Here is a 20,525-nt window from a genome sequence, read left to right as displayed (position 1 = left end):
AAATACTTCTCCCATGACTTCAAGCTATCAAAGTAGCATCATCAAATACAGAGTTGGGAAAAAATGTGCACGACTAGTTCCTTCTAGCTGGTATAAACAGGCTCCAGAACACAACAGGGCCCACTGTTGCTTAGTAATATAATCCTAGACATAATTTCCCTTACTTATAATAAGGACATGTGCACACGAATGTTCATTGCAGCACTGTTTACAATAGCAAAGACCTGGAACCAACCCAAATGCCCATCGACGATAGACTGAATAGGGAAAATGTGGCACATATACACCATGGAATATTATGCAGCCATCAAAAACGATGAGTTAGGGTCCTTTGTAGGGACATGGATGAATCTGGAAACCATCATTCTCAGCAAACTGACAGGAGAGCAGAAGATCAAACACTGCATGTTCTCACTCATAGGCGGGTGTTGAACAATGAGAACACATGGACACAGGGAGGGGAGCATTACACACTGGGGTCAGTTGGGGGGAAATAGGGGAGGGAGGGTGGGGGGTGGGAAGCTGGGGAGAGATAACAAGGGGAGAAATGCCAGATGTAGGTGATGGGGAGGAAGGCAGCAAATCACACTGCCATGTGTGTTCCTATGCAACAATTTTGCATGTTCTTCACATGTACCCCAAAACCTAAAATGCAATAAAATAAATAAATGGGAAAAAAAAAAAAAAGAATGCGTAACAGGGAATTTTAAATAGTCTAGATACCTAGACAGGTGTGAAGGAAAAACATCTTATAGATGATGACATAAGCTCAAAATAGCAAACTTAAGCAAATATTAAAAACCTGTGTCACATAGCACGCTAAACACTACAAACACTGTGCTAATTTATCCTTGTAACTTCAGGCAGGCTTCTAGCACTCCAAACAAGTGATATCTCCTTATACAATTCTGGGGAAAATTATTTTACTGCTTACTAAATATTATGATGTTACCAGGATTCTCTTGCCAGAACTGTCTTTATAATTTATATCAGACATAAAATATGTTTTTAAAATGTTGCCATAAAAATATTATGCTCACAAAATATTGTGATGTTACCAGGACTCTCTTGCCAGAACTGACCTTACAATTTATGTCAGATATCAAATGTGTTTTTAAAATGTTGCCTAAAACATATACCTCAGAAGTATTTAAACAAAGTTTAATTAATTTGTTCTCCTTTGGGGTGCAGATTGTTTTGCATGTATCTGAGTCATAATATTTTTAAAGTGTTTATTTAAATTAATTAATATTATTTTTAAAATTTATTGTGGTAAAATATATATAACACAAAACTTACCATTTTAACCGTTTTAAGCGTACAGTTCAATGGCAATAAGTACAACACTATTGTACAATCACACCACCATTCATCTCCAGAACTTTAATTAATAATTATTTGAAGTTGTTTTGTGTAAAAAAACAGCATTTTGTTGTGGACGATTAAAAAGAAAAGTATAAAAGAAAATAAAATTACCCAAAGTCTCAACATTTAGAGAAAATTCAATCTATATCTACATTATGGCACATATGAAATTATATTGGACTGTTAAATCCATGGACTAAAAATTTCTCATGTGTTAAAAATCTTGCTGAGCCGAGAATGAGATTAAGAATCTGACCATGCTTAACGAAGTGGTGGAGCTGAAAACCCCAGTTGTCTAGTCTACAGCATTTATTTAATGTATCAATGAGGAGACCTCAATAAAAATGATTCTCAGAGTGATGAGGCATAGGGAAGAAAGGGTATGCACAATTTGTCATGCTGGACATATGATATAGAACTGAACCCTATGGAGAGAGAATTGCAAGTAGAAGATGAAGGAACTTTGGGCATTAAGAAATTGGTAATACATCAAGTAAAATGTAGGGATGAGACATTCTTCCAAATTCTACTTGGAATAAAAATAGGCTCCACAAAAATGTCATGCTGAGGGCAAAGTTTGAAACTCATGAATCTTGCAGATTTGGATGAAATGTGTCAAAAATAGCAATGTGGAAAAGGAGATGGCTTCCTACTTCAGTGAAATGATCATATTCTTTATGGAAGTGTTGACATTGCTGTAGAAGTGCTGTATTACTTTGTTTTCACACTGCTATAGAGATGCTACCTGTGACTGAGTAATTTATAAACAAAGAAATTTTAGTTGACTCACAGTTCTGCATGGCTGGGAGGCCTCAGGAAACTTACAATAATGGCAGAAGAGGAAACAGGCACTTCTTACATGGTGGCCGGTGAGACAGAGTGAGCAAGAGCAGGGGAAATGTTTTATAAACCATCAGATCCCATGAGAACTCACTCTTTATCATGAGAACTGCATGGGAGAAAGCAGCCCCATAATCCTATCACTTCATACCTGGTTCCTCCCTTGACACATGGGGATTATAGGGATTACAATTCAAAATGAGATTTGGGTGGGGAAACAGAATCAAACCATATAAAGTGCTAAAGAATATTACTAATAAACTCTTACCACTATTCTTTCCCTGACTATCCTCAGTAGGGACTCCGAAACAATTTGGACACTATAGCAAGAAATGGTTTATAAGTAAAAGTTATGAATGAACAAAATTAAAATATTCATGTTAATGTTACCATATTTATACGCAAGGGCCCAGAGACTTGGGTGAATTGAGGTTCTATTCAAACATATAATTTTTTATTTCTACATAAAATTTCATTTTTTGGATGTTCTATAATGTGTTAGATTGTTTTTTTTTTGGGAATTTTAGTTGTTTTTAAATTTCTGCATTTTGGTTTGAAAAATATCTTTAAATATGAGTTTTTATTAAAATCTATTATTATTTCTTAAAAATTTAATTCTACTTGAATAGAATAAATGACTTGAAGGATGTATACATTGACAATTGCCCACCTAAGAGATTTTTAACAATTTATACCCAAATGTTAAGAGAAACTGTATACAATAGTAATTGACAATTTTAAACTATAAAAATTGTAATTTCATAAATATGTGTGTAAAAAATTTGCTTTTCATTGCATTCTTACCAATCTCTATCATTTTTAAAACATAAAAGTGGTATTTCATTGCCTTTTCATTCATTTATTTACTTTTATAATTCATTTATTCATCAATCCAGAGTGTGTCCTTACTATGTTCAAACCAGTATGACAGGCATAAGAATATAAAGGGGACTAAGAACATTAAGCCTGCTGTTATGCTACATACAAGTCTCTTACAGCAAATTATCAAGCAAATATTCTTAAACAGAAACATAAAATTTATATTTCATAAATAAATATAAATATGAAAATGCTATGACTGGCATGTGCTATGAGAATCTATAAGGAAACAGCTAATTTATATTGGGAGGATTTATATGGAAGGTGTCTCTGTAAAAGTGAAATTTTAACTGTTATCTAAAAGAGTACATTTAACTGATGAGGAATTGGAAGAAAAGAATTTGAGGGAGAAGTAAAACTGTGGATTCAAAGACTTTTTGGCAAAAAGATAATATCATACATTTATGAACTTGAAAGAGGATCTGAGTGGTTGAAACAGAGATTAGGCCAGTTGAATTATCTAGTGAAATTGTACTGGATTAAAATATTATTCTTCTCACAAGTGCAATAGAAACATTGTAGGATTTTAAATAGGGGTGTGTAAAATATTTTCTCATGTATGTTTTGAAAACATGTTTCTGTGCTGCAATATCAATACATTAGGGTAGGTTAAGCCTGGATATGGGGAGACTAATTAGGCTATTTTACAGAGCAGAAAATATATGAGGGTGACTTGGATCACCTCATCCAAGCAGGGGTAAAGGCAGAAAAAATGTAATAGATTTGTGAGTTGTTTGAACAATTGGATGGATGCTTGCAGTATTTATTGAAACACCGACAGAGGAAAATATCTGAAGGTAAAATGATGAGTTTTGTGGAATTCAAAGGGCCTTTCAGACATCCAAGTAAAAATGTCAAGGAAGTAATTGAGTATACATGACCACACATCAAAGAAGGGTTACAATGGAATTTTACCTTTGTGAATTATTTGCTTCTTTGAGTTTTAAGCCAAATACATGTATTATATATTAAAAAATTAAACTAAATTTTATAGAATAAAACAATTCTTTAAATCATGATGTCAATTTGTCAAATAAATGTTTAATAACAGCATGTTAATTTAAATGATATAATAATATTATGTTTTAATAATTACAGAAAATATCTTTCTCTCTCCTTCTCGCCTTCTCTTTATATAATGTACTATACATGAGTGCATAGAGAGAGAAAGAAAGTACATATAAAATAAAAAACCAGGGGAGCATCATAATGTGGATGGGAGGGTCACACGTTGGTGATATTTGGGGGGTAGGATAACTATGCGTAAAAGTTAAATTTAACTTTCATATATATATATATATATATATATATATATATATATATATATATAACTGTGAATATGTGGCTCTTACAATGAATAAGAAAAAATATGTTTAAGTAGAAGACTGGGAAGGAAGATGAATCAGGATCAGTGATGGGGGACTGGGATAAAATTGATTCTAAGATCTTTTCCATATATTGCAACTTTGAGTTACCTGCTTCTCAAACTATCTCTAAAGTTCGAGTGAGAAAAAAAAAAAGATACTTCAGTAGAAAATAAGCTTTATCCTTTCTTGCAGTTTTATCTTTGTATCAAACCAGATCTCTGAAAACTTTGCTCAGATACCTGTTTGGTACCTGAAAATGCCATTTACTGAGTTCTGCTTTGGTACCATGCCTTTGGGCCACTTGGTGAAATTCTAAATAAAAATCCATAGGAAACCTGCTTTTGCATTTATGACAGTGTGCTTGAAGATATTTTCTTCTTTTTACTCATACAAATAATTCCTTGAAACTTAAGTATCAGAAATTATTTAGCACTTAAGGAGTGTGTATGTACTGTCTTTACAGATAGTATAAACCATATTACTAATTTTATTTCCTTTATTATGTGATTATCAAGAAACTCAGAGACATATTTGAAGTTTAACTTTTATAAGAAATTAAGACTCTTTGACCAGAATGTCTACTTTACATGTTTACTTTGGCATGGCTTCATGTATATAATAACTTGGTCTTGTTTCATATTTATATGTTTTTCTGCAATCTTATTTTTTTATTCATTTATAGTTGTCTGTTCATTGTATGGATTCTTACGTGTCTATAATCCAGAAGAAAACCAATTAGACAGAAAAAAGTGAGAGCTCTTTAATCAAAGTGATAAAGTCATTGTTCTGGATGAGATTGCTTGGGGACAGAAAATAAGAAGAAAAACAGTCCCAGAATTTAGCATAAGGAACTTCTGCATTTAATCATTATGTACAGACAGAGATTCAGAAATATAGCCATGAAAGAGAGGCAGAGGAGGAAGGATATCAGAAAACCTAGAAGCCAAGAGGTGAGACTTCCAGGCAGTAGCCACCTGTGAGGAATATTGTTCACGGGTCAAAGAAGTCAAGGACTGAAATGTCCACTGGATTTCTCAGTGATGCTCTTTGGATGATGCTGGGAAAAGTAATCAGATTTGAGTGGTTCAAAGAACAAATAGCACTTAAGGAAATGAAAATGAGTATGCTTCAGATTTTATAGCATATTGTATACTCTAAATTTTTAAACAGTATTAATGATTAATGTTTTCCATAAAGAAATAGTAAAGATTAATAATATTCATTAATTCAAACCAGTGACTGTAATAAGATAGCACTAAATGATTATTTAAAATAACTCCAAGACAATCTCATCAATGTTGACAGGAAGAAATTAAAAAGAGAAAAAAATAACTTTTCCCCCTTTATAACTGAAATACAGATTTCACACACACTAAAATTTTCTTCAAAGTTCATATTGCATCATTAATCTTTCAAGAAGATTGTAAGAATTTTATAACATTATATGCTAATACCTCTTGCCTTAATCAAAACATCAAAATACATATACTATAAGAAATAAAAAGAAAAAAAGGTAGCAAAACAAACTAGGAAGCTGCTCAAGCAAAAAGAACATTTACTTCTATCTTGGTGTAGTAAGATTAGAGGCAATTTCACTTGTTTCCCAACTGGAGTCTAATTTTTTCATCATTTGCACTCCTATACATAGTAGAAATGAAGGGGTGCATATGCGTGGATAATCAGAGATAAAGGAGAAAGGGAAGATGACAATTTTAGAGGCTTTTTAAAAAGTGTGATTTTGTGTTTATTTATCCTAGTTAGTGGCTAGTAACCTCTCCTCCTTCAATTTAATCCTTTGGGCACATGAAAATATTTTCTAGAGATATATGTTACTAATACCTCAGTGCTCAGTATTTCAAAATAGTAAACACAGAAGATGAATTTATGGAAATAACCTGGTTTTTTCTTATCTTTTAAATCATAATGACAGCTGAAATGTCATAAGAATTAGTATTTATCCCCATTTTATTTTTAGATGGGTTTGTTAATGTCTAAAAATGATCTTTTCGTGAATAAGAACTTAGAGACTTCCAGATAAAGTGACATCACCCTCATGTATTCCCCATGCAACTGCCTATCACAAAGCTAAGACTAAAATCAACTGTTGTGGTTCGTTTTCACCATAATGTTAAATTAAAGTGCAGCCAGCTTTCAATAACAGGTAGGGATTCACCATTGTATTTCCACAAACATCTGTACTTTATAATGTTCAATATGAGAAGGCAAATGCACACAAAGTTTTAAAAAATTTGGTTACACACTTCCAGGGTTTACTCAGTTCATAGCCTCTGCAGATTACTGAAAATTAAATCCAATCTGAGATGTGGTGGGAAATGCTAGTTTACAGCAGCCTTTTGGAGAGTGTGTGTGGCCTTTGCTAGTTCCTCCGTGAGTGGGAGGCCAAACCAATGTTCGCCTTGGGGCAAGTCTATGGAATAGGGAGGGATGAAGAGGGGAGGGTGAAGGGGGACTCATTTACCACTTCTCTGCCAGAATAGTGACTGACAGAAGGAAGGCCAAAAAGTACACTTTACGGATGACAAATTTTGTTCAAAAGTCATTTGGGAAAGTTTGCTAGTACTTAAACGTTTCTAGGTAAGTTTGCCCTACTTGGAATGTCAGTTTCACATGTCCCTCATTGGCCTTCTTCAGTCCCTCTAGATATCCTTAATATGGCTCAGTGATTTAAGGCTTGAGTGTTGGAGGCCAAGGAAGCAGAAATTTGTTCAGCCACTGGAGGGCTACAAATGGGTTAGTGTCCTCCTTTCAGCAAAAATTCTTAAGTCTCTTTACTTTTGTAGACCCCGTTACCTCACCGTTGCCTTTGTAATCTTATCCCACCGCCCAGCTCTTTTCTTTCCCTTCTCCCTCTTTCCTCCCTCTCTGTCCTCTCCTCACCTGTCCACCGCAATGGCAGTCATGGAGTAGATGCTGGCGAACACAGCTGTGATAGGAAAGAAGTTCTGGAAGCGGCAGTAGTTGGCGCCGAAGTACCACTCGCTATGAAGCGCGTAGATGAAATTGACCAACGTGTTGAAGGCGGCCATGGAGGCATCGGAGAAAGCCAGGTTCACAAGGAAGTAGTTGGTGACAGTCCTCATGCGCTTGTGGGCCAGGATGATCCAGATGACGATGAGATTTCCAAAAACGGCCACTGCCACCACCACCCCATACGCCAGGGACCAGAGCGCGATGCGCCAGGACGGCTGCACGAACTGGTTGGTGAGGTTGGCCTGGGGCTGGGAGGGCGCGGGGGAAGCCAGCACGGAGTTGGAGGAGGAGAGGTTGCCAGCTTGGACCAGCAGTTGCAGCCACCCAGTCTCAACTGCCCTCCTGGCCGCCCCGGCAGCTAGCGAGGCAGTCAGGTTCCCGGCGTCCGCACCCACGCCTCCACCGCCGTCTGTCCAGGTTTCTGCTGCTGGGAGAGTGGTCATCGCCACCAGTCTGCAGTCCCGGACCTTCCCACTCACTCACCCATGGGCAGCCCAGGACCAGACTCCTCTGAAGTTCTCTGCCTCCTGGTCACTTTGGTGCCAGGTCTTCAGACACGCCTGGAAGTGGAAAGATAAGGTACTGCAATCCCTGCTGGTTAGGGGGATGCAGCAGGTGATAAGGAGAAAGAACCGCACTTTCTCCGAGGGGATTGCCGCTATGGCAGGCAGAAAGAACGAGATCCTCGAAAGATTAAGGGTGGTCTCGTCCCACCACAGCAAAAGCCCGAGCCGCCCTGCACAGGCTGGAGAACTGAGCATCCTGCGCTGCAGGCAAGCTTTTTACTCTCACCGAGTCCCACGCCTCGATGACGTTGCGGGGCGCGGAGCTGACCATCCCCTTCGCTGGCTGTGATTGCACTCCCTCTCTCCATCCCCGCCTTTCGCATTTCATTCACTCGCTACTCGTCACCAAGCAGCTGGAGCTTGGCAGGCTGACCTGCCCAAGGGAGCGCTGCACTCCCTCAGCTGTAATTAACATCTTTCCAAGATTGTTTTGCCTTCTTTTAAGATATTTTGCTGAGGTCCCTGTTCTCAAACATGTATTGAGGGCTGTTATTTCTTGCTCAATTTAAACCATTTACCCACGAGGCAAGGGCAAGATCCTAGTTGATTTTTCGGAGAGTGTGCATGAGTGTACAAATGCAAACGCAAACGTTTTTAGGCGTCCCTGGATTTTGAATTTCATTCAGCCTTCTGCTCTGGTGTTCATATTCTCTAGTCTCAGATCCCTTTTCCTCTCGCTCCCACTTTCCACATCCACCCGTTTTCCCTCTTCCTGTATTTCTATCACTAGAAATGGGTCCCTCTGACCTCATTACCAGCAGCAGATGGAGGCTGTGGTTTCTCCTGGAGGATTTTGCTCATGTTAGAACGTCATGGCACATGGAGAGTAAATCGCAAATCCCAAGGTGTACATTTTCTTGAACAGATCTCTACATTTCCCTGGGTTGAACATATCCAATATGCACTGTGAATACACGCTCTTGGTTACAGGGTTCTGGACATATGGTGCCTTAGTTTTCAGGGCTTGACCATGAGGACACACTGATGCGAACACCGTATATGAACAAATACTTGGGTTTCCCGAGAAGACGGGCAGGACCCGATTTCTGAACTTTGCCTGAGAGTAGTGAGCTAAAGCGCTCGGTGGAGTACATGCTGGAATGACATAGTCTGTGCTTAGACCAATCTCAGGAAATTTATAGAGCTGAAACTCCTTTATTTGCATCCTGGGGGCATATGTATAAATTTAGATTTAAGCATATATTTAGCTGCCTACTGGTTATACTTGAACTGTTTGAACCTCTGTTTCATCACTTAAAAATGATTTTTTAAAAGGAATTAAATTTACAGTATAATTACAGGATAGTTTCTACAGACTTCCCTTAACAACAGCAGGCAGGAGGAAACATCCTTCCCTCTAGTTATCATTGTGTATTACATCTAAACATGTTTAGGTGAAATGGATCTGATCAACAAGTTTTATCAAGAGAAGGCAATTTGTGATTTGTACACATTCTGTTTTTTTTTTTTTTTTTTCCTTTTTTCTCTAGAAACCTTTTGGTTCTGTCACCCAAGCTGGAATGCAGTGGTGCAATCATAGTTCACTGCAGCCTTCGACTCCTTGCTCAAGTGCTCCTTCCCCTCCTCAGCTTCCTAAGTAGCTAGGACTACAGGTATGTGCCACCAGTGCCACCACACCCAGCTAATTAAAAAAATATTTTTGTTGCCATACTGTCTTGCTATGTTGCCCAGCCTGTCTCCAAATCCTGGCCTCAAGCAATCCTCCCAGTTTGACCTCCCAAAGGGCTGAACCTTCAAAAATGTTGAGATTACAGGCATGAGCCACTGTGCCTGGCTTTTCTGCATTCTTTAGTTTTCCAGTTTAAAATATATTCTTCAAAGAACCTGCTGTGATTATGGGGTAAATGGACTTCAGGTGCCTAGTGATGAATAGTGCTTTCCTTCTTACGGTTATTATGACTAAATGGCTAGTGCATAAAAATAATTTTAAGCAACCTGATAGTTATTAACACAGCCTTGATACAACACTGCTTCAAAATAAATGCATGCTGAACATGATAATTATCGAATGTTATTTTCCTTTTCTTCTGAGAGGCCTGTGAAAATATGTGATAAATCATAGGCAAAGTTAATAAAGATTCACATTTTCTGCTTGGAATTCCAATGGTTTAACCATTTTCTTTTGAAAGATTGCTTCTTTCTTCTAATTCACCAACTAGAAATTACTTGAGTTACAAATAAAACCTCTTCCTTTCCCAATGCAATTAAAAAGACATTAAAAATATATCTTTGTATGACACACCTGCTTCCTCAAGATTATAAAATAGGTTATGTGGTGGTTTGGTAATTAAGCATGTTTTGATCAAATTTTTAAAGTTGAAAATTACTTCATTATATAGAAATACAGTTATTTTATTGTTGTTTTTCTTATAATATTTACAAAGAATATTTTAATTTTTTCAGTTTTGACTTCATTGGGCTTAATACAAAAGTAGAGGGAGTATGTCAAGAAAAATAAGGATAATTATGTAATTAGAAATAGAGGTAATGAAAGAAGTTTAAAAGTTTATTCCTTTCAGAGGAAGGGAGGGATTCAGGGCATGGCTTTCCTTCTCAATGTACCTTACCTACTGAGAGTTTCCCTTGATCCCAAGAGGTATCAGTGATAATTCATTGTGTATCATTTCTTAAATATGTGTTCATATACTTCTTTCCAGGTGCTATGCCAGGTACTGGGAGTGTAGCAATGAAGCAGTTATGTATGAATTCTATTCTCATGAAGCCTAGAGTCTAGCAGTATTTTTTAACATTAAAGCAAGTACAGAAATAGAAATAGGAAGGTACAGAGAAAAATGGGAGTGTTAAACTGCATAAGGCAATGTGGTGCCCACTGGATTCTGGATTCTGCCAACTTCTCCTATAAATGTTTGAGATGATGGACATGCTAATTACCCTTATCCGATCACTATACATTGTACATATCAAAATATGTACCCCATGAATATGTAAACTTGTTTGTTAATAAAAATAAAATTTTGAAAATATTTTAAATAAATAAAAAGTAAAAGTATGATCATCCCCAGTATCCAATTAAAAAAAATTTGTGTGTGAGGATGAAATGAATTTTCAAAAAGAAAGACTTAGCAAAAGTGTATGCCTTAAAGAATGAGAAGGTTTAGGAGTTCATACCTGAAGTTGAGATTTTCTGACAAAGACAATTTAGTGGAATATCTGCTTGTTGTAGCCCCAGATTCTGGATCCTGCTCTTATCTGAGCCTATTCAGTTGATTTCCTAATTCTTCCTTATGCTTTTTCCCTTACTATAATATCTCCGAAAATCAGCCTTGGAGTACTCAGGGAAGGAACAGAGAGAGCAAAAGAAATGGTAGAACATGAGAAGATGATGCACAGGGTAGGATCCTAGATTCTGGTATTTAAAACTTGGAAGTGTGTATGAGCATGCACTTATGCAAATGTATGAGGACATATGAGTCAAGCACAATAGACACCTTGAGAGAAGGTGTTTACAGTTTTTAGATAACAGCAAACTAAATTGGTTTGACTACATAATACAAATTATGATCATTTGTATCCTTACTGTCACTATTCTTAATGCTAACTATTGCTTACTGTTTATTCCTAATGACCAAAAAGTTTGTCTATTTTATTATGAACTATAATATTTAGAAAAATATATTTCTTCTAAATGGTATTTCCTCTCCATATTTTGTTTAGAATACCTACTGGCAATATCCCCAATTATATGCTAAAAATTATAAAGAAAATGGATACTTTTCTTCTGTTGATTATTTTTTTCTCTCTCTTAAGACTCCAGGGCACTTAGTGCAGTATACTTCATACTTGAATTTTTATTATAACAGGCCTCCCAAAAATAAGTGTAATAGGGTAAAATTTGAGGTTGTTTTGCTGGCTAGTGGAGGAGGTATTTTTGGGAAGAAGAGCTTGTCAAAATTCCAGATTTCTGTCTCTGACAACAATCTTCTACTTGACAGTTCTCTCACACTTTTAGTGTTAGTATGGTCATTGTTTCCTACCATGTTGAGATATTTTTTTCTTCCTTACCAATTTCAGATCATCACAGCCTAGCCCTTTTACGCTTGCATTATACTTCTTTCCTTTGTTATTTCATTAATGTAGTTTTGCAGCTTTATTCCGTCTGTTCCACTCTGTGAGTTTTGAAGTCTTACAATCAAGCTACTGAGCATTGCTGACAATCAGTCAAGGCACCTCCACTTAATTATGCTGACAGGTCCTCCTTAAAAATTCTTGTACTTCACCAGACACCCTCTCCATGTGGAGTTTAAATCATTTCCTGTTTCCAAGATCATCAAGTCTTCAAATCTCTTTCTTATACACTTTCCTTCTCATACTAAAAAAACGATACTGTATCCAGTTGATCTGCAAAATTAAAAATTGTCAGCCAAGAATTTCGACATTGCTGTGGATTTTACCCATCTTTTCATTGTTTATTATCTCAATTACAGTGGTTTTCCCCATCCTAAACCCCATTCTTTGATCTGTACGATGTGTTCTTTCAATCATTCATCTTTTTTCCTCTCTTCAACATCTCATTCTTCCCCCCCTTTTTAGTAATGAAACATATCTAAGAATCTACATTAAAATACCCTTTCTTGACCACATCCCTTATAATTACCACTTTTATCTCTTCTTTCATTCCTAGGTGAGCTGCTTTAACAACATATCTAAACTCAATATTTTCCCTGCTTTACTCAAAATGTAATTTTTAAGTATTAAATGTTATATTCTTCAGTCAATGTACTCTCCTACCAATTACCTGCATGCTAAACCAAATTGTCATTTCCCTTCCTTAACTTTCTTGACCTTTCTGTAGCAGTATAATTTGACATGTGCATTACTTTCGCAGATCTATCATAACAAAGTACCACAAACCAAGTGGTTTAAAACAACAGAAATTTGTTTTTCACCATTTGTGAGACTAGAACTCTGAAATCGAGTCATGGGCAAGGTTAGTCCTTCTGGAGTCTCTGAGGGAGAATATGTTCTATTCCCTTCTCCTGGCTTTTGGCAAACTCTGGCGTTCCCTAGTTTATAGATGCAACACTCCAATCTCTACCTCTGTTATTATGTGGTATTTTCCCTGTGTTCTTCATTTTATCATTCCTATATGTTTCTCAGTGTGTACATTTCTTCTTTTCATAAGGACATTAGTCATGTGATTAGGGCCAACTCCAAACCTAAATTCAACTTGATTTCTTCTTCAAAATCCTGTTTTCAAATACGGTCACATTCACAGATACTGAGTGGCTAGTATTAGAACATAGTTTTTGGGGAGTGGGAACACAATTCTTCCCACAACTGTCCACCCTCTTGCTCCTCAAAATTCATGTATTTCCCATGTGCAAAGTATATGCATTTCATCCAACATTCTCAAAAGTCTTAATCCATTCTCCACCACAAACTCTAGGTCCAAAATTCTATTTAAATATCCACTCAAAAATTCTCCTGTCCCATCACCTAAATGAGGTATGCATGAAACTCTGGGTATAATCCACCTTTGGACAAAATTTCTCTTTATACACAGGCCTCTGAAACTGGGAAACAAGTTATCTTTTTTTCAAAATAGAATGATGGAACAGACACAAAAATAGACATTCCTATTACAAAAGGGAGACAATTAAAGGAATTAAGGGATTGCTGGTCTAAAGCAAGTTTGCTTTAAGAACTCTGTAGGTAATAATTGAATCAAGTTAATCCCTAAAATTATAGGCTTCTATGATTTGTATATATTTTCTGTGCTATATATTAATTTGCTATCATTTGAAAGAGGAATTAGAAATTAGTGTACACTGAAGGTGCTGATATCTTTACTTACAAATATGCCTCATTAATGGTAGGTATATTTTTTCAATAAATATTATGATCACTGCATAAGCTCTAGAAGAGTAAAATTATATTACATAGAAAAGACATACAATTTAGGCTAGGCTCAGTGGCTCGCGCCTGTAATCCCAATACTTAGGGAGGCTGAGGTGGGCGAGTTCAAGCCCAACGTGGCCAACATGGTGAAACCCGGTCTCTACTAAAAATACAAAAATTAGCCGTGCTGGTGGCACATGCCTATAATTCCAGTTACTCAGTAGGCTGAGGTAGGAGAATTGCTTGAGCCCAGTACGCAGAGGTTATGGTAAGCTAAGATTGTACCATTGCACTCCAGCCTGGGTGACAGCAAGACTTTGTCTCAAAAAAAAGAAAATAGATAAAATTTGCTAATAATGACATACAAAATTTTCTGGGTATACATTTATTTCACAATGTTCTTGGTATCTAAGGGCATTTCTAAGACCATAATCTACAAGCAACCTCCATTTTGATTATAGATTATTAATATGGTTTAGATTAAAAATTCAAACATAGCTAACCTTCCAAAGTATTAATTGCATTTTAATCTTTGTACTATTTAACTCTGGCTAGCATGGTATTCTACTAAGTATATTGATTGACAACTAAAAAAGCATACACTGTCAATATATGTACTTTTATTTAAAAGTTATATACATGCATAATTGCAGTAATATATTATGTATATTTAAAATATTCAAACATAGAAGGTAAATATGAGACCACAGGAAATATTTTTAAAAGCACACGTAGGATTTTAGCATGTAATCATTTACATAAAATAGCTTTGAAAATGAATATGAAAGTTCTTACTTCCATAATTTAAAATTTAATTTAAAATTATAATAATGATATTATATAAACATTTCTGTCACATAATCTCTATAAACAAATTATTAACAACTTCAATACTTCCATGGCTGCCTACACAACTGATAGGAGTTGTGTTGAAGTGGCTGCACTAGTATTTATAGTATTGATACATTTTTCAGTTGATTGAAATGTGAATATATTCTCTTTTTTTTTTCATTTGAAGTCCCATCCTCTTCCCTGGGAGCCTCTGGAGCTTCTCAGGGTCCCAACAACTAAAAGGATAACATCTGATACTAAGCTTGTGTAGATGCTAGTGCACCTGTGATTGGCAAATTAAGGAATGATGACTTTTTTTATTAGGAAGTTGGTGCATTTTATTATCTGCTGAGGCTGTCTCCAATCATGCTAAACATCTCCCCAAGTACTAATCATAATTATTGTTAGTGCTGTTATCACTAAGTCACATAAATTTTGAGACTTTAATCCTGTTTTCCCCACATTCCCCATTTTTTAAAATGTAATTTCTTTTCTGGGACAGAAGTCTTTTCAGGAACATTTATAATGACATCATATTAGAAATGGTTGTGCATAATTATTATTAATATCTTTTTTTATGAATGAGAAAACTGAATAACAGAGAAGTAATTTGAATCTTAATTGTCAGAGGCAGGATTAAAATTCAGATATTTCAACAGCAAGGGCCATAGTCTTAATCACCATGCTCTCTGGCCTCAATTTAATTGGGAATTCACTGGAAGAGGCTAATATGGTTTCTCTATGTTGAATCATTACACAGGGTAAAATAGGATGAAACAAACATACAAAAACACCAACAATTTCTAAAATGTCAACGAAATGGAAAATAAACAAAATATCTTTTAAAATTATTTATATTTCAGTTTATATTTAATTTATATTACCATATTAGTTAGGTATTTTGAATATCACCACTGATTGTGAGGAAATGAGTCCTTATGTCCCACGTTTTAAACAAAACACCTATGAGCATATTTCCTTTGATGGGTTCATTAGTAACCTGAAAATCAGATTTCTAATAGGATGAAACTGCTCAAGAGAAAAAGATAAAAGATTTCTAGTAAACTATAGGCAAATACCTAATGGTAATATAGTCTAGGGTTTACATAATTATGTGATCAAGGGCAGGAAATCTCTCTTCTTTCTCCCTTCTCCATTTCCCTCTCAACAGAAATTCCAATCTTAATTTTATAGGTTTATTTTAAGAAAAATCTGTTTTCCAGTCTATAGAGTAAATTGGTTTCAGTTTAGTAATGAGACATGAGAGAATTTTATTAATTTTTAAACCATCATTGCCTCATTATTTTTGAGGTTTTCTATGGAGAAACAAAATTCCAAGGGTAGTTGAACCTCTGGATTTGAAATTCTTTTAGGGCTTTGAAAAGGGTTTTAAGTTTATGTAAAATAAAACTGTATGAAAATTTGAAAATGTGAAAAAATAAAATGTTATAAGTCTACATGGATAGTTGCATTTATAAAGCATTTAAAAGCTGGGAATTATTTCATCTAATCGAATATAAGTGAGTCTAACCTTAGCATCTCCTCCTTACAACGCTGGTCTCCAATGAGGTACATATACTCCATGCAGTGCTGGAGAGGAGTCACTAGGATGTGGAAGAACATATTGGAACTCTTTTATTATTTTTCTTATTTTCTGCATGTTCTATATTACTGGTACATATCTTAAAATTTATATATTAGTAAAGTAGAACAAGGGTATAATTTATATAGTAATAACTATATATGCATGCATGCATGCACTGATATTTGCAGTGGTGGAGAATTGTTATAAAAGATCTTTATGCTATGCTTCACTGCCTGTTTCCTTTCTGCTACTGCTACCACCATTCCCCAGACACAGAGAAGGTGGGTATGTTGCTTTCTGTCCATAGCAGATTTTCTCCTGTTGGCTTCAATTAGCAGGAGTACAATGATGCTGGGTTGACACAAAACTACATTTACTCTCATTTGTACCATCTTTCTGAGTTCCAGTGGTGGTGTGACAAGTGGAGTTTCATTTTATATATATTAACTCTATATTACCTTGGACAATTATGCCTACAATTTCCACTCTACATGGCAGACTCTTTTTTTTTTTTTAATTTAGGTTCTGGGGTACATGTGCAGATCATGCAGGATTGTTGCATAGGTACATACATAGCAAGGTGTTTGCTGCCTTCATCCCCCCATCACCTATATCTGGTATTTTCTCCCCATGTTATCCCTCCCCAATCTCACCTCTCCACTGTCCCTCCCCTAAGCCCCCAATTGACCGCAGTGTGTGATGCTCCCCTCCCTATGTCCACGTGTTCTAATTGTTCAACATCTGCCTATGAGTGAGAACATGTGGTGTTTGGTTTTCTGTTCTTGTGCCAGTTTGCTGAGGGTGATGTTTTCCAGATTCAGCCATGTCCTTACGAAGGACACAAACTCATCGTTTTTTATGCCTGCATTGTATTCCATGGTGTATATGTGCCATATTTTCTTTATCCAATCTATTGTTGGTAGACATTTGTGTACATGGCAGACTCTTAATCCAAGCTCAGTGTCTTGCATTCTATGAAACAGGTATTAATCCTTTATCCAGAGGTTTAAAATTATTCCTCTGGAAATACTAGACTAATAGACTTATTGATTTTTTTTCTAGCTATGTTAGGTAGAGCAACTAAAACAATTTTGGATAAAAAAATCTTGAATAAATCATTATTAAAATTGAAAAATTCTGATCTTAGTCTTTGCAATGTTTCACCATTGCTTTTTCTTGGTTGCTACATTTTGTTACCTGACCATTAAAAAATGTTATCTGCAGTCCAATGAACAAAAGTGTCTTTCTGAAATCTTAGAGAGAAAACTGATAAAAAGATGCAGTTTGTTTATTGATTTATTTTTATTTATTTTTTGGACAGAGTTGTGCTCTGTTGCCCAGGTTGGAGTGCAGTGGTGTGATCTCGGCTCACTGCAACCTCTGCCTCCCGGGTTCAAGCGATTCTCCTGCCTCGGCCTCCTGAGTAGCTGGAACTACAGGTGTGCACCACCACACCTGGCTAATTTTTGTATTTTTAGTAGAGACAGGCTTTACCATGTTGGCCAGGATGCTCTCTATCTTCTGACCTTGTGATCCACCACCTCTGCCTCTCAAAGTGCTGGGATTACAGGCGTGAGCCACTGCACCTGGCCGATGCAGCTTATTTGTAGAGCTAACCTTTCAGAAAATGGTTTATATACTCTACTGTTTTCCTGAGCTTAGAAGAAACTAAATGCTTCATCTTCATATATCCTTTCTTTGGATGGCTAAATAAATAAAATTAATGGAGAGAAAAAATTAGCTCAAAGTATGCAGAAATCTCTTTTTTGGAGAAACTGTAAAGATCACTTAATCTCTATTTCTTAGTGGAATTGAGTCATTAAGAACTGACATGAAATCATTTGCATTTGTATAGGTAAACGGCCTGGGGTAGTGAAGAAACTTTAATAGCATTGCTGGACACTGGTGCTCAATGTACTGTCATACCTAAAATTGCTAGGAAAAAGTTAAAAAGTTTGGACACAGGGAGGGGAGCATCACACACTGGGATCTGCTGAGGGGGGCGAGGGGAGGGACAGCAGGGGTTGGGGAGGTTGGGGAGGGATAACATGGGAAGAAATGCCAGATACAGGTGACAGGGGGATGGAGGCAGCAAACCACATTGCCATGTATGTACCTATGTAACCATCCTGCATGATCTGCTTATGTACCCCATTACCTAAAGTACAATTAAAAAAAAAAGTTGTGTAATAGAATCAGCAGTATGTGGTAATTTGACTGTATTAAGGCTTTTAGGTAAAAAAAGTATTGCTGAAAGTAGAAAATTATGAATGAACATTGTGGTCATTGCCTCATGCTTACTAGAATATATTATTGAAATAAAAGTGATATCCAAAAGGAAAAAAGCTTCCCTTGCCAAAACTTTTGGGAAAAGAATGTGCACATCTGCTTTTCATCCTGTTTTAATTGGACATGATAGATTGGAATCTTTACAATTACCTAAGGCCACTTTCCATGTATAGAATACATTGAAAGCATAAAAAAAATTCATTTTGATGGGGATAGCATTGAATCTGTAAATTACTTTGGGCAGTATGGCCATTTCACGATATTGATTCTTCCTAACCATGAACATGGAATGTTTCTCCAACTCTTTGTGTCCTCTCTTATTTCATTGAGCAGTGGTTTGTAGTTCTCCTTGAAGAGTTCCTTGTTAGCTGTATTCCTAGGTATTTTATTCTCTTTGTAGCAATTGTGAATGGCAGTTCATTCTTGATTTGGCTCTCTTTAAGCCTGCTATTGGTGTATAGGAATGCTTGTGATTTTTGCACATTGATTTTGTATCCTGAGGCTTTGCTGAAGTTGCTTATCAGTTTCAGGAGATTTGGGGCTGAGACGATAGGGTTTTCTAGAGATACGATCGTGTCATCTGCAAATAGAGACAATTTGACTTCCTCCTTTCCTATTTGAATACACTTTATTTCTTTTCCTTGCCTGATTGCTCTGGCTAGAACTTCCAGTACTATATTGAATAGGAGTGGTGAGAGAGGGCATCCTTGTCTAGTGCCTGATTTCAAAGGGAATGCTTCCAGTTTTTGCCCATTCAGTATGATATTGGCTGTTGGTTTGTCATAAATAGCTTTTATTATTTTGAGATACGTTCCATCAATACCAAGTTTATTGAGGGTTTTTAGCATAAAGGGCTGTGGAATTTTGTCAAAGGCCTTCTCTGCATCAGTTGAGATAATCATGTGGTTTTTGTCTTTAGTTCTGTTTATGTGGTGAATCACGTTTATGGACTTGCGTATGTTGAACCAGTCTTGCATCCCTGGGATGAATCCTACTTGATTATGCTGGATAAGCTTTTTGATGTGCTGTTGCAATTGGCATGCCAGTATCTTATTGAAGATTTTTGCATCTATGTTCATCATGGATATTGGCCAGAAGTTTTCTTGTTGAGTCTATGCCAGGTTTTGGTATCAGGATGATGTTGGTCTCATAAAATGATTTGGGAAGGATTCCCTCTTTTTGGATTATTTGAAAAAGTTTCAGAAGGAATGGTACCAGCTCCTCTTTGTATGTCTGGTAGAATTCAGCTGTGAACCCGTCTGGACCTGAGCTTTTTTGGGGTGCATCAAGCTACCAGTGACCTTCTTCACAGAACTGGAAAAAACCACCTTAAACTTCATATGGAACCAAAAGAGAGCCCGCATAGCCAAGTCAATTCTAAGCAAAAAGAACAAAGCAGGAGGCATCACACTACCTGACTTCTAACTATACTACAAGGCTACAGTAATTAAAACAGCATGGTACTGGTAGCAAAACAGAGATATAGACTAATGGAATAGAACAGAGGCCTCAGAGGCAACACAACATATCTACAACCATCCAATCTTTGACAAACCTGACAAAAACAAACAATGAGGAAAGGATTCCCTGTTTAATAAATGGTGTTGGGAAAACTGGCTAGCCATGTGCAGAAAGCAGAAACTGGACCCCCTCCTGACACCTTATACTAAAATTAACTCCAGATGGATTAAAGACTTAAACATAAGACCTAACGCCATAAAAACCCTAGAAGAAAATCTAGGCAAAACCATTCAGGACATAGGCGTAGGCAAGGACTTCATGACCAAAACACCAAAAGCATTGGCAACGAAAGCCAAAATAGACAAATGGTACCTAATCAAACTCCACAGCTACTGCACAGCAAAAGAAACAATCATTAGAGTGAATCGGCAACCAACAGAATGGGAAAAAATTTTTGCAGTTTGCCCATCT

The 20,525-nt window shown here is 36.4% G+C and overlaps 1 protein-coding gene across 1 annotated transcript in view; it reads right to left on the bottom strand.

Annotated features, from left to right (window-relative positions):
- The window catches only part of TACR3 (tachykinin receptor 3), a 112,752-nt gene extending 104,581 nt beyond the window's left edge, over positions 1–8,171 (bottom strand). Inside the window, exon 1 of the mRNA XM_032254706.1 lies at positions 7,350–8,171. Within this exon, the coding sequence (XP_032110597.1) occupies positions 7,350–7,885 (536 nt within the window). The 5' untranslated portion in view covers positions 7,886–8,171. The remainder of the gene's footprint in view (positions 1–7,349) is intronic.
- Positions 8,172–20,525: the final 12,354 nt, after the last annotated feature.

The sequence above is a fragment of the Sapajus apella genome, unplaced genomic scaffold, assembly GCF_009761245.1.
Source record: "Sapajus apella isolate SASKATOON/1434 unplaced genomic scaffold, GSC_monkey_1.0 scaffold87, whole genome shotgun sequence".
NCBI lineage: Eukaryota > Metazoa > Chordata > Mammalia > Primates > Cebidae > Sapajus > Sapajus apella.
Note: the sequence above shows the minus strand (reverse complement) of the source record. Positions and strands in the feature narration are given on the sequence as shown.